We start from the raw sequence: 15,174 nt of genomic DNA, 5'->3' as shown, positions 1-15,174 counted from the left end.
CTTCCGGTTCCGCCAGGGCCCAGAGGCGGTGATGAGGCTAATGGCGGTGCCCTCGGAACTGGATGGAGGGAGTCTTAAGGAGACCGCAGCGGAAGAGGAACCGCGAGTTCTGGAACCCGGCGCCGCCCCGTTCGGAAATTTTCCTCATTATTCTCGCTTCCACCCTCCGGAGCAACGGCTCCGCCTCCTGCCCCCGGAGCTGCTTCGACAGCTCTTTCCTCAGAGTCCCGAGAACGGGCCGATTCTGGGGCTCGACGTGGGGTGTAACTCCGGGGTGAGTGACAGGGGAGGGATTGGAGCATCCGGAACCAAGCGGTTGGTTGCCTACACATCCACTGTGGTTCTGGCCTGGGCTCACACCCATCAAAACTTCCCCAAATCGAGTATAAAGCGTGGCGTTGACCTTGCCAGTGCTGCTGATGCCTGCCCGCCAGGGTTCCACCATCTGTCTTAGGAATCTCTCTTGGAGAGGAGTCTTTGTCGACTACGTTCCCACTTCTATTTAAGGGCCAGACCCCAGGTGGGGACGGTCCCTGTATCTAGGGTGGCCTCTGTCCAGCGTGCCTGGCGCTTTGGCTGGGGAGAGGGGGCTTCCAGAGACACACGTTTGGGAACATGGGGTTAGGTTTGGTTTACTGGGAGAGAAAAGCCAAGGGTGACAGAATCATGCCTGATATTGAGACTCGTGTGCTATACAGTACAGGACAGACCCTAGGACCTGCATGTTTATTTAAAAAATGTGAGTAGGCCGGGGCGGTGGCTCACGTCTGTAATCCCAGCACTTTGGGAGGCCGAGGCGGGCGGATCACAAGGTCAGGAGATGGAGACCATCCTGGCTAACACAGTGAAACCCCGTCTCTACTAAAAATACAAAAAATTAGGTGACGTGGTGGCGGGCGCCTGTAGTCCCAGCTACTCGGGAGGCTGAGGCAGGAGAATGGTGTGAACCCGGGAGGCGGAGCCTGGAGTGAGCCGAGATGGTCCCACTGCACTCCAGCCTGGGCGACAGAGCGACACTCCATCACAAAAACAAAGCAAAACAAAAACAGTGAGTTGACAAAGTACAGTGGAGAGGATCGAGAAGCAAATAGAGCATTTTGCCCGAGGGAATGGAGAAGGGTGGCACTGCCACTCTTCTTGCTGCAAACTATTCTTAGGCATATAATGATTATAATCAAACCACATGCAAAATAAGGAAATGTCTCTCCCACACCTGTTTGTAGCCACTGGGATATCCTACACTAGCAGGCAGTCTGAACTTACCATGGCAAATGCTTCAAAAGTTAGTACCCTCTCTCTGCTCCCTCCATCACTCCAGTCCAGCATCTGGAGTGCAGGGGACAGTTTTGTTGTGTTGCTGTCCTTTCACAGAAGAGACTTTGGGGGACGATTGCAGACCTTGTGGGACTCAGTTGATAAGTAGGAGGAGGACATTTGGATACAGTCTTAAAGACTGGAATGAGGAGATGGGTTGATGTCCGGTGTCCCCTGCAAAATTTCTTCTCTGTGATGATACAGGAAGTCAGAGGGTGAAAACGGTGGAAAAGAGAGACTGAGGTTAAGGCTTGGGATTTCACGAAAGGCATTAGGAAACCACCAGAGATTTTAAAGTTAAGAGTAGTATACACATGAGAGGTAAAGACATAGTTGGCAGCTAACTAGGGTAGTGGTTCCCAAACCTGGCTGTACGTTTATGGAGCTTTCTGTTTTGCACTTTTTAAAAAATGCTTTCTCTTCTGGATCTTTGTAGTCAGAAAAGGGAAAAAAAATGCTTGCGCTTGATAAAACAAAAAAATTCAAACTACAAAGGGGTAAATAGTAAAAAGTCTCTACTCCCAACCCTAAATCCTCCTTTTCCCCCCACACAGTCCTGTGTGTATACCAGCATTTATGTATAAATACCCCCCTTTAATTTTATAAATGGTAACACACTATTAGTAGCTTTTAATTCTGAGATTATATAACCGCATTCTTTTTTTAGCAGCGTCCTAATGTTTCATTGGATAGATGTACCATAATTTATGGGTGCTTTTTTTTTTTTCAATTTAAAAAACTCTTTCCCCAGCCTGGGCAACATGGCAAAACCCCATCTCTAAAAAAAGTTAGCCAGGTGTGGTGGTGGGCGTCTGTAGTCCCAGATACTTAGGGAGGCTGAGGGAGGAGGATCGCTTGAACCCAGGAGGTCAAGGCTGCAGTGGGCCTTGATTGTGCTACATACCCCAGCCTGGGTGACAAAGTGAGACCCTGTCTCAAATAGAACAACAACAGAAAACCCAAAAAACTGCTGGGCGCAGTGGCTGACGCCTGTAATCCCAACATTTTCAGAGGCTGATGCTGGTGGATTGCTTGAGCTCAGGAGTTCGAGATCAGCCTGGGCAACATGGCAAACTCTCATCCCTACCAAAAATACAAAAATTAACTGGGCATCATGGTGTGCACCTGTGGTTCCAGCTACTCATGAGGCTGAAGTAGGAGGATCTCTAGAGCCTGGGAAGTCAAGGCTGCAGTGATCACGCCACTGCACTCTCCAGCCTGGGAAACAGAGTAAGACCCTGTCTCAAAAACAAAAAAAAAAAGAATAAACGTTGTCAGCACCCCACAAGTTCCCCAAAAGTTCCTTTTCCTGTTCATAAACCTCTATTCTCTACCCAGAGGTAACAACTAGCCTTCTATTGTTTCCTTGCTTTTCTTTATAGTGTACTGTTTTTCTTCCCTGAATGATGTAGTTTAATTTCACCCATTTTTGAGCTTCATGTAAGTGGATGCTTGTCATATATTTTCTGTTACGGCTTGCTTTTTCTTCTCAACATTATGTATTTGTGAAAATCGTCCATGCTGTGCACCAAGCTGTGTGTCTTCATTTTTTTTTTTTTTTTTTTTTTTTTTTGAGATGGAGTCTCGCTCTGTCACCCAGGCTGGAGTGCAGTGGCGCGATCTCGGCTCACTGCAAGCTCCGCCTCCCGGGTTCCCGCCATTCTCCTGCCTCAGCCTCCGGAGTAGCTAGGACTACAGGCGCCCGCCACCACGCCCGGCTAATTTTTTGTATTTTTAGTAGAGACAGAGTTTCACCGTGTTAGCCAGGATGGTCTCGATCTCCTGACCTCGTGATCCGTCCCCCTCGGCCTCCCAAAGTGCTGGGATTACAGGCGTGAGCCACCGCGCCCAGCCTGTGTCTTCATTTTTAACTGCTACTTAGTATTCTATCTTCATGATTATACCACATTGATTTGACTATGCCACTATCATTGGACATCTGGGTGGCTTCCATTGTGCATTTTCTTCACCTGCACAAAAGGCATAAATAAATATTTTCCTCACATGCTTGTTACACCAAGCAAATAAAATAGTAAACAGAAAAATGCCTGGAAAATACTATGTGGAAAAACACAAATTTGAGTTAGTTATAATGGTTATAGAAATCAAAGAGGCCAGGTGCAGTGGTTCATTCCTATAGTCCCAGCACTTTGGGAGGCCAAGGCAGGTGGATCACTTGAGGTCAGTTAAAGACCAGCCTGGCCAACATGACGAAACCCGGTCTCTACTAAAAACAAAAATTAGCCAGGTGTGGTGATGTGTGCCTGTAATCCCAGCTACTTAGGAGGCTGAGGCAGGAGAATTGCTTGAACCTGTGAGGCAGAGGTTGCAGTGTACCGAGATCACGCCATTGCACTCGAGCCTGGGTGACAGAACCAGACTTTGTCTCCAAAAAAAAAAAGGAATTCAAAGTTAGAGAAAGGAGATGGTGACTTAAGAGTAAAAAGGTGCTAATGTGGTAAAAATCACAAATCATTAGACTTGTCTAGAAGGTTGTTAGCAGTGACTTTTAGCAATGATGGTTATAGAAGCAGAATGTCTCAGAAGGAGGTGATGAATCCTAAGACAGTAAAATTGAAGCTGTAGTGAAGGCTAAATGAGGACTTTGGAATCCAGACTTCCCCCACCACAGGTCTGAGAAGCAGGTTTTTATAAGATGGTGTTTGCTGTATTCCTCACTTCCTTCATAAGAGACACTGGTTATGCCTCTGGACCCCTTTCCTCCTCCCTGGGGTCTTGAGATACCCAGAAAAAGAGTGAGTTTATCAGCATATTACTTAAGCTGGGAAATACTGCTGTAGGCTCCTTTGCTGCATCCATTTAGCTATAACTTTGAACTACAACCCAATCTATCATCAGTGTCAGGAAAATATGGGGATGATGCATTACAGCATGTGACCCCTGGAGGGCACTGAGAGCCTATTCTGTGGAAAACTTTTTGCACAACCTCTTTAGGTTATGGTTTAGGAACCTCACATCCTGTACAGCCAGAGGTAAGTGGCATTCTCAGTGGGAGAATGATATAGATTTCTCTTCTGTTCATTGGTTGAGAACTGTAGTGACAAAGCTCTTTTGGATTCCTCTAGGATCTAAGTGTGGCTCTATACAAACACTTCCTCTCCCTACCTGACGGGGAGACCTGCTCAGATGCCTCAAGAGAACTCCGGCTCCTCTGCTGTGACATAGATCCAGTCCTGGTGAAGCGAGCCGAAAAAGAATGTCCTTTTCCTGATGCCTTGACCTTTATTACCCTGGACTTCATGAATCAAAGGAAAAGGAAGGTTCTCTTGAGCTCTTTCTTAAGCCAATTTGGACGTTCAGTTTTTGACATTGGCTTCTGTATGTCAATAACCATGTGGATTCATCTGAACCACGGAGACCATGGCCTGTGGGAGTTCCTGGCCCATCTTTCCTCCCTCTGCCACTACCTCCTTGTGGAGCCCCAACCCTGGAAGTGTTACCGGGCAGCTGCAAGGCGTCTCCGAAAGCTGGGACTCCATGATTTTGACCACTTCCACTCCCTTGCCATCCGAGGTGATATGACCAATCAGATTGTGCAGATCTTGACCCAGGATCATGGCATGGAATTAATATGTTGCTTTGGCAACACCAGTTGGGACAGAAGCCTTCTGTTCTTCAGGGCAAAACAAACCATAGAGACTCATCCAATCCCTGAATCACTGATAGAAAGAGGGAAAGAAAAGAACAGATTATGATTCCAGAAGCAGTGAGATGGGAGGGCAAGAAGACCAAGAAAGAGATACTGAAAGAGTTTTATATTGAGAATTATGTTCATTCTCCTTAACTCCTTAACAATCAGGCAGCCTCAAAACCTGGCAGGAGCTTTTGGTAAAATGTCCAAGGCATATAATTCAAAGAATCGGTATCTGTTCCCCATTGTTTGGAACAAATCTTGTGGAGAATGAATCTGTGGAGTGGTGAGCTAGGGTATCTGGATTGGGATGGCCTAGGAAAAGTGGTCCTAGTTATGGGTTATGGAGGGGGCTGCTTTGGGGGATTATTTATAAAGATAAAACTAGGCTAGTCTTAAAATATATCAGTTCCTGGGCTCTCTGAATCTTACCTGGTTTCTTCAGGATTCTGGACTTGCTAGGCCTGACTTTGGGCAAAACCTTAGTAATTCAGGTTTGGAATGTGGCTTAGGAATCTATTTTCTGCCGGGCGCGGTGGCTCAAGCCTGTAATCCCAGCACTTTGGGAGGCCGAGACGGACGGATCACGAGGTCAGGAGATCGAGACCATCCTGGCTAACACGGTGAAACCCCGTCTCTACTAAAAAGTACAAAAAACTAGCCGGGCGAGGTGGCGAGCGCCCGTAGTCCCAGCTACTCGGGAGGCTGAGCCAGGAGAATGGCGTAAACCCGGGAGGCGGAGCTTGCAGTGAGCAGAGATCAGGCCACCGCACCCCAGCCTGGGTGACAGAGCGAGACTCCGTCTCAAAAAAAAAAAAAAAAAAAGGAATCTATTTTCTGTTTTTTGTTTGTGCATTTTTCTATTATAGTAATATATACATAAAATTTACCATTTTAACCGTTTTTAAGTATAGTTTTTCAGAACATGTGGAAATCCCATCAAAAACTGGATTAAAAATTAAAAGATAAATAATTTTTTTAAAAGTATACAATTTTTGTGACATTAAGTACATTAACAATGAGGCATCTGTTTTTAACAGCTCCCCCAGATGATTCTGAGGCAAGCAGAGGTAGACCATACTTTGAGTGCTTATGGTTCCATTCAGCCCTCCTCTATGTATTTTTCCTGGTATGAGTTCTTCCCTGTGACTTTAACAACTACCTGCATGCTTATGGTCCCCAAATATATTGGTAGCCCTACATCCACAGTCCCAGACTAGCATTTTTCCTGTTTTGTCATTATATCCCTTAGTTCTTAGGTACATCAGATTCAACATATCTCAAAAGCAAGCTCATTACAGTATTCATTGCTTAAGCTAGAAACCTCAGTTGATTTTCTCACTTACATTCCCCACATTTAAATGCTCACAAAGTCCAGCAGCAAATTCTATCAATTACATGTACGTTTCATTCCATCCATGTGTCCAGTGCCTGGTGGGGGGTTCCTATATTAAAGTCATCTACCTTACAATCCATTCTCTGCCTTACAGCCACAGTTTACTCATCTGTACAACTGAAATAACACCACTTTCCTTTTCCTATGCCCAAATTTCCTAAGGATGTGAAGGTATTTTGCAGAATATAGAGTGATAAAGAAAAATAAGGTGCTATTACACTGTGTGAGCATGCTGCAGACCACAACTGCACTTGTTAGACCAGAGGCTTATGAGAAAAACATCTCACCTTGTAGAAAACATGCATCTTACTATCTCGAATAACTTGTTTTTCAGGATAATGAAGTAATAAGGAGTCCAGCCTCAGTGCTACAGAACATTTTAAAGGAAGCAGTGTTGGCAGGGAGGGATATGGAGCTAATAGAAATGAGGCCAGTTTATGATGGTCTCAGTTATCACAGTAGTTACAGAGCTGAGTTTACCCACAAGATCTTAATTTAGGAACACTTTGAAACCTTGTAACCCTGCTAGGTGCTCTCCTCTCACTCCACCAAGGCAGTGCACAGAAACATACGTGGCGCTATGGTAGGATGAATAATGGTTCCCCAAGATGTCCACCTAATCCCTGAAACCAGTGAATGTTACCTTAGATAGCAAAAGGGGCTTTGCAAATGAGATTGAGGATCTTGAGATCGGTAGATTAACCTGGATGATCAGAATAGACCCTAAGTGCAATCATCAGTGTTCTTATAATAGGGAGGCAGAGGGAGAGCTGACCACAGTAGGAGATGTAATGACAAAAGCAAGAGGTTGGAGTGATGTGAAGAAGGGCCACAAGTCAAGGAATGCAGGTGGCTTCTAGAAGTTAGCAAAAGCAAGGAAATGTATTCTCCCCTGAAGCCTCCAGAAGGAACAGCCCTGCCAACACCTTGATTTTAGATTTCTGATCTCCAGAGCTGTAAGAGAATAAATCAGTATTTTAAACCACTAAGTTTTTTGGTGATTTCTTAGAGCAACACTACAAAACTAATACATGGATTCTGACTACAGTGAGACTGGCTTACAAAGCCAAGTGGCACCTTTCCCAGATAACTCCTTGATAACAGAAAATAACCTCAGTGACCAGAAGGATACACAGGAGCTTTGTCCAACATGGCTAATTAAGAAATACCCAGGTGCAGTGGCTCACGCCTGTAATCCCAACACTGGGAGGCTGAGGCAGGTGGATCACTTGAGCTCAGCAGTTTGAGACCAGCCTGGGCAACATGGCAAAACCCCGAATCTGCAACACACACACACACACACACACACAAATTAGCTGGGAGTGGTGGCACGCACCTGTAGTCTGGTAACTTGGGAGGCTGAGGTGCAGGATCACTTGAGCTCAGGAGGCTGAGGTTGCAGTGAGCCAAGATCATGCCACTGCACTCCAGCCTGGATAATAGAGTGATACTGTCTTAAAAAAAGAAGTCCTCAATAACTAAAAGCTTTGGGAGATGCTTCAGCATCCGAACCTGACCTGTTCCCTAGTAAGAGATTGGCTGAGCAGTTACCTGACCTGTTGGGAGGAACCACTGTATTTCACGTCTGTGGCAGTTGGTTTCAAAAAGGATGTGTAATTAGTGCCCATAAAAATGAGGTCCTCAGGTCGGGTGCGGTGGCTCACATCTGTAATCCCAACACTTTGGGAGGCCAAGGCGGGAGAATCACTTGAGCCCAGGAGTTAAAGACCAGCCTGGGTAATACAATAAGACTTCATCTCTACAGAAAAATTTAAAAATTTAAAAATTAGCTGAACATGGTGGCATGCACCTATAGTCCTAGCTACTCAGGAGGCCGAGGTGGGAGGATTGCTTGAGCCTGAAAAGCAAGGTTGCAGTGAGCCGAGATCATGCCACTGCACTCCAGCCTGAACAGCAGAGTGAGACTCTATCTCAAAAAAAAAAAAAAAAAAAGGAATGGCAGTATAAGCATATTTAGTCATATAGAAGAATCAGCCAAAAAGTTAAAATGGCTCATTGCTGGGGGTAAGAAATGCAGCAAATAATTGCTTCTGTATTATTTGATTATTAAAACATATGGACATATTACTTTTTATACAAACTAATCTTAAATGAATAATTTTTTAAAGTAGCGAGTGTTTTCTAAAATAACTCTCACTGTACCACCCATCTATCTGCCTAATTTTTCCTTCACAGCATAGCCAAAATCTTAGAAAAGTTTTTTGTTGTTGTTGTTTGTGTTGTTGTTTTGTTTTTGAGACAGTCTCACTCTATTGCACAGGCTGGAGTGCAATGGCACAATTGGCTCACTGCAACCTCCGCCTCCCAGGCTCAAGTGATTCTTCTGCCTCAGCCTCCTGAGTAGCTGGGATTACAGGCACGTGCCACTGCGCACAGCTCGTTTTTCTATTTTTAGTAGAGACCAGGTTTCACCATGTTGGCCAGGCTGGTCTTGAATTCCTGACCTCAGGTGATCCACCCACCTCGTCCTCCCCAAAGTGCTGGAATTACAGGTGTGAGCCACTGCGCCCAGCCAAAAAGTTTTAAACACCTCCTGTCTCCATTCCTTCCTTTGTACATTTTTCTCAATCCTTCAGAATCTGGTTTTGCCAGGTTGGGCGGGGTGGCTCACGCCTGTAATCCCAGCATTTTGGAAGGCCAAGATGGGAGGACTGCTTGAGCCCAGGAGTTTGAGAACAGCCTGGGCAACGGAGTGAGACCCCATCTTTGTTTTAAATAAACAAATAAAATCTGGTTTTATCAAAGTCTCCAATGACAAGTTACCAGAGTCAGTAGGGATGTCTCTGTCCTGATCCAACTTGACTCAGCAACATCGGGCCCAAAAAAATCATCTCTTCCTATTCATGGGGAATTGGTTCCAGGACCCACAAGGATACAAAAATCAAAGGATGCTTAAGTCCCTTACATAAAATGGTGTAGTATTTGCAAATGACCTAGGGGTATTCTCCTATATATTTTAAATCATCTCTAGATTACTTATAATATGTAATATTATGTAAATACTATGCAAATAGTTAACACTAATTTTTTTTTTTAAGACGGAGTCTCGCTCTGTCGCCCAGGCTGGAGTGCAGTGGCACGACCTCGGCTCACTGCAAGCTCCACCTCCCGGGTGCATGCCATTCTCCTGCCTCAGCCTCCCGAGTAGTGGGACTACAGGCGCCCACCACCTCGCCCCGCTAATTTTTTATATTTTTAGTAGAGGCAGTGTTTCACCATATTAGCCAGGATGGTCTCGATCTCCTGACCTCGTGATCCACCCGCCTCGGCCTCCTAAAGAGCTGGGATTACAGGCGTGAGCCACTGCGCCCAGCCTAAATTTTTAAAATTTTGCATTTTTATTGCTGTAGTTTTTTTTTTTTTTTTTTTTTTTTTTTTTTTTGCTGATCTAGTCTTCAGAGAGATGTAGTTTTTTTGTTTGTTTATTTTTCTGATCTGAGGTTGATTGAGTGCATGGATGTGGAAGTCACCAATAAGAAGGACTGACTGTATTTGGTCTTTTTTTTTGGAAATCCCTTTCTTGGGTTCTGGTGACAATGTTCATTCAGTTTTCTTTCTCCTTCTCTGGAGACCCCCCTCTAATGTTGATGTTCCTTGGGGTTCTGCTCCAGCTTTTCTTTTCTCTACTTGCATGATCTCCTCAACTCCATGACTTCAGTAACCACCAATGTTCTGAGGACTCACAAATCTCTTATCTATCATCCCAATTCCTCTCCTGAGCTTCAGAATTATTTATCCCACAGCCTACAGCAGCGCTTCCCAACCTTTTCCATGTCAGTACACACATAGAAAACGATGGTGTTTTATATGCTGGATGATGCAATCTGGCATAACCAAGATTGCTCTCTGACTCAGGAAGCTTGTGCTGCCCTGAGAATTGTGAAGCCCAATATGCAGCACCACCTTAACCTCTTCCTGAGGCACACAGTTGGGAAGTTCTGACGAGTTGGAGAGATGTTTCTACTTGGATGCCCCTTGGGGATTTCAACATCCTCCCCATCACCACTATCACTTTCCTAGTCCAGACCACATCATTTCTCATTTTTCTCCTCAGGTACTACAAAAACCTTGCCTGGCCCCCCTGACTTCAGTCTTGCTCTCTCTATCCTCCACACTGCAACCACACTGATCTAAAATGCAAATCTGACTATGCTACCCTCCTGCTTAAAACCATTCAAAGTCTACACTGCTCTTAGGATAAAGGATGGTCTACCCACTGCTTACCTTTCCAGTCTCATTGTTTATCATACCCCACATGAACTCTGTACAAGTTATCTAATACTTTATGTACAGTGCTTAGCATATAGATTCAATAAAGATGTTCGAATGATGAAAAGTGATGAACAAGAGGTTCAAGGATATGAGCAGATTCATCATATCTGTGCCAGGTAGGAGGTTTCAAAGCACATACTGGCAATGCTGTCAGAATCCAAGGAACATGACTGTCCCGTAGAGAATTATGTACATGTAGCAGTAAAGATCTATTCCTATACAGCAAGTGGACCAAACATTATACAACAGCTTCTTTTTTTTTTTTTTTTTTTTTTTTTTTTTTGAGACGGAGTCTCGCTCTGTCGCCCAGGCTGGAGTGCAGTGGCGCGATCTCGGCTCACTGCAAGCTCCGCCTCCCGGGTTCACGCCATTCTCCTGCCTCAGCCTCCCGAGTAGCTGGGACTACAGGCGCCCACAACCGCGCCCGGCTAATTTTTTGTATTTTTAGTAGAGACGGGGTTTCACCGTGGTCTCGATCTCCTGACCTTGTGATCCGCCCACCTCGGCCTCCCAAAGTGCTGGGATTACAGGCGTGAGCCACCGCGCCCGGCCACAACAGCTTCTTTCTTCCTATTACTGATCAGGAAAGACATTGAGATTGCACTCAGAGTTCATCTGTCTGGAAAACAGCCATATTATAAAAATGTTTTGAGGTCAGGCATGGTAGCTCACATCTATAATCCCAGCACTTTGGGAGGCCACAGTGGGAGGATCGCTTGATCTCAGGAGTTCAAGACCAGCCTGAGCATACAGTGAGACCCTGTCTCTACAAAAAATGAAAAAATTAGCTGGGTATGGTGGAGTGCACTTGTAGTCCCAGCTAGTTGGTGGGGGCTCACTTGAGCCTAGAAGTCAAGGCTGCAGTGAGCTGTGATCACACCACTGCACTCCAATCTGGGTGACACAGCAAGACCCAATCTAGAGAAAAAAAAAAAAAGAAAAAATGTTTTGAGAGGCTAGATACCAACCTGACTATCTCCTGTTGCCAGGAGTTCTAAACTAGAGTCAGTTTGTCAGCCAATGGCTAAATGGCTACAGTTTCAACCTCTGAGAATTGAAGATGCTCCAACATTAAATGAATGACCACATAGTATTAAAGCAGGGAACCCCATTCAAAGTACTGATGTTAGCAGTGACAGGGTGGTTCTCTCTGACAATCCATCTATCAGGCATCAGCACTACATGCATAGTTAGACAATACCACCAAACTGGTTTGTTACTAAACCAGTAGTAACAGCTTGCAGCTACCAGAGACCTAAGAGGCCTAGCCTGTTTTGTTACACAGACGACTCAAGTAAATAACAATATATGATTAGTGATATAAGAGTGAAGAACAAACTTTGGGACTTCTGTGTAATTTTTAATTTATGCAAATAATAGCACTAAGGAATGAAAGAGTCTTAAGTCTCATCAAAAGACTGAAAGGGATCTTGGAGCAATAGTAGTTACACTTCTTTCAACCCCTGTCAGTGAGGATGAAGGTTTGTGAAGCATAGAGAATCTGCCAAAATCTGAATGCCAAAATTATCACATGCACAATAGCCTTTAAGGAAGGAGCACAGGTGCTTGCTCTGACAAATACAGATGTTCTGGCTGTATTTACTAAACAAGGGTAAACATCTAAATGAAAAGTAAAATATTGGCTGGGCGCGGAGGCTCACGCTTGTAATCCCAGCACTTTGGGAGGCTGAAGGGGGCAGATCACTTGAGGTCAGTAGTTCAAAACCAGCCTGGACAACTTGGTGAAACCTCATTTCTACTAAAAATACAAAAATTAGCTGGATGTGGTGGCACCCACCTGTAATCTCTGCTACTTGGGAGGCTGAGGCAGAAGAATTGCTTGAGAATTGCAAGAGGCAAGAGAATTGCCTCTTGGGAGGCAGAACTTCAGTGAGCCGAGATTGTGCCACTGCATTCCAGCCTGGGTGACAGAGTGAGACTCTGTCTCAAAAAAGAAAAAAAAAAAAAGTAAATTATCATCTTGATGTTCTGTTTACTTCCAATAATTCAGTTATTTGGAAACATCCAAAAGTAGTTAGAAATGCCTGGCAGACTTTTAAGGTTTTCTACCTCAAGGCAGAATTAGGAATACAAGGCAATATTAGGAATACAACAGGTACATGGAGTTTTATTGGACTTTCAAGCCCTTTGAGGAAAGGACCATGTCTACTTTGTGTTGTAATCCCAGAACTAGCCCACTGATCCCTATTCAATAAATGTTAGATGATTGAATAAGAATTCACAATGCTGTAGGCTTCCGAAGATGCCATTATCATCAAGAAATAAGGTGAAAAGGAGAAATGAAAACATGTCTATGATAATATTTGCACCAGAATGTTAATAGCAGCCATATTCATCATAACCCCAACTGGAAATACCAAATATCCATCAATTGAAGAATGGATAAACACATTGTGATATATTCATGTGATGGAATATTACTCAGCAATAAAAAAGAACAGATTACTGATACACATGGATGGATCTCAAAAACATTACTAAGCTAAAGCATACAGACACAAGTACATACTGTAAAGTTCCATATATGTGAAATACAAATGCAGACAAATCTATGGTGCTATAATTCAGGAAGTTGCCAGGGAAGGGTGGTGGTGGGTGTGGGGTGATCAACTATAAAGGGGCATGAGGGAACTTTCTAGGGTGGTGGTTCAGTATCTTGTTTTGGGTGTTAATTACATAGGTTTATATTTTGAAATTCACCAAACAAAGCGCCTAAGATGTGTGCATTTTATTGCATGTTAAGAATAGTTTAAGGGCTGGGCACGGTGGCTCATATCTGTAATCCTAGCACTTTGGGAGGCCGAGGTGGGCAAATCACCTGAGGTCAGGAGTCCGAGACCAGCCTGGCCAACATGGTGAAACCCCCGTCTCTACTAAAAATACAAAAATTAGCCAGGTGTGGTGGCGCACACTTGTAATACCAGCTGCTTGGGAGGCTGAGGCAGGAGAATCACCGGAAATCAGAAGGCAGAGGTTGCAGTGAGCAGAGATTGTGCCACTGCACTCCATCCAACCTGGGACAGAGTGAGACTCCATCTCAGAGAAAAGAAAAAAGTCTCACTCTGTCACCCAGGCTGGAGTGCAGTGGCACAATCTCTGCTCACTGCAACCTCTGCCTTCTGATTTCAGGTGATTCTCCTGCCTCAGCCTCCCAAGCAGCTGGTATTACAAGTGTGCGCCACCACACCTGGCTAGTTTTTGTATTTTTAGTAGAGACGGGGGTTTCACCATGTTGGCCAGGATGGTTTCTATCTCCTGACCTTGTGATCCGCCTGCCTTGACCTCCCAAAGTGCTGGGATTACAGGCGTGAGCCACCGTGCCCAACCAGAATAAAATATTTTTTAAGCAAAAAAAATGAAAAAGTTGGTGGGAGTAACCATCAAGACATCTTTTAGGTTCCAGTAATAGCTGTCCTTGGGCACTCTTTTCATCAAGCTACCTCTATGCTCAAGAACCCAAAATGACTTATCTTATGCCTTGTCACATCCGTATCCTTATGCTGCTCTCCTCCGTAGGAAACCTCTTCCATTAACTTCTCCCACTTCCCAGCATACCACAGTGATCTGCTCACGGTCCTATGCAGATAATTTGTTCTTTCCTATCTGAGTCTCCTTGTGGCCTTTACCCTGCCTGGACCCTACTCAAGTTCTCTCTGCCCTTCAAATCCCGTGTTTAAATAAGCCTCCTTCAGAAAAGAACTCCTAATCCTAGCCAATCTGAGCACTCTAAATTCCCTTTTTATGTTCCTTTATTGGACTAATATGATACTCTAAGCTGCCTCCTTTGTATACTCACAACAAAAGAAATTTTAATGAAGTAGGCAGAGACGGTGCCTAGGGATTCCTTCGTATTTCCCTGCAGAACCCAGTTGAGAACCTACATTTCTGGGGCAGTCATTACAATGCAGGTTGTGAGGTTTATACGGTATTTAGGCAAGGGCAAGTAAGTGTTTAATTAAGGACTAATGGGAATGATATTGAAAGCTCTGAGGCTCTGCAGGGGCCTGGATGGGCTGTTTGCTTTTCCTTATGCCCACCGAGATAGCAAGTGGTTGAGAATAAGGTTGTATCCTTTTTCTGCTCAGCCTTCCCTCCCAAACCAGTGAGGAAACGGCCAGCACTGCTTGTCGATGAGCGGAGCCTGTTCCTATCACTGTTTTCCAGATTACTGGGGGGACGACCCTATCCTGGATCAGGAAGAGAGAGGCGGGAGCATTTAAGGCCAAAGAGGCACTCAAGACTTTCCCTATGGATTTACACCCAACACGTATGCAGGAAGGCAAATGACAAACACCGACGCTCACAACCACACATACACGTGCACGCCCAGCCCCACAGAAGCAAACGCGCATGCCTGTGGGTCCGCGCGCATCTACTTAGTTTTCTCTGTTCTAGACGCCCTCATTCCACCCCCGCTCGGCCCAGCCCGGCGTCCTCTACCCAGGCACGGCTGAGGTTTACCAAGCCCGGCCGGGCCTGGAGAAAGTGTTTCTACAGA

General features: G+C 44.9%; 1 protein-coding gene across 1 annotated transcript; it reads left to right on the top strand.

The window, feature by feature from the left end:
• On the top strand, positions 1-8,116 carry BCDIN3D (BCDIN3 domain containing RNA methyltransferase). Its single transcript, XM_050748396.1, has 2 exons — positions 1-274; positions 4,401-8,116. Exons 1-2 carry the CDS (start codon positions 32-34, stop codon positions 5,028-5,030), a joined length of 873 nt encoding a protein of 290 aa, XP_050604353.1. The 5' UTR covers positions 1-31; the 3' UTR covers positions 5,031-8,116.
• Positions 8,117-15,174: the final 7,058 nt, after the last annotated feature.

The sequence above is a fragment of the Macaca thibetana genome, chromosome 11, assembly GCF_024542745.1.
Source record: "Macaca thibetana thibetana isolate TM-01 chromosome 11, ASM2454274v1, whole genome shotgun sequence".
Lineage (NCBI taxonomy): Eukaryota > Metazoa > Chordata > Mammalia > Primates > Cercopithecidae > Macaca > Macaca thibetana.
The sequence above is the reverse complement of the archived record's forward strand: the minus strand, read 5'-3'. Positions and strand labels throughout refer to the sequence as shown.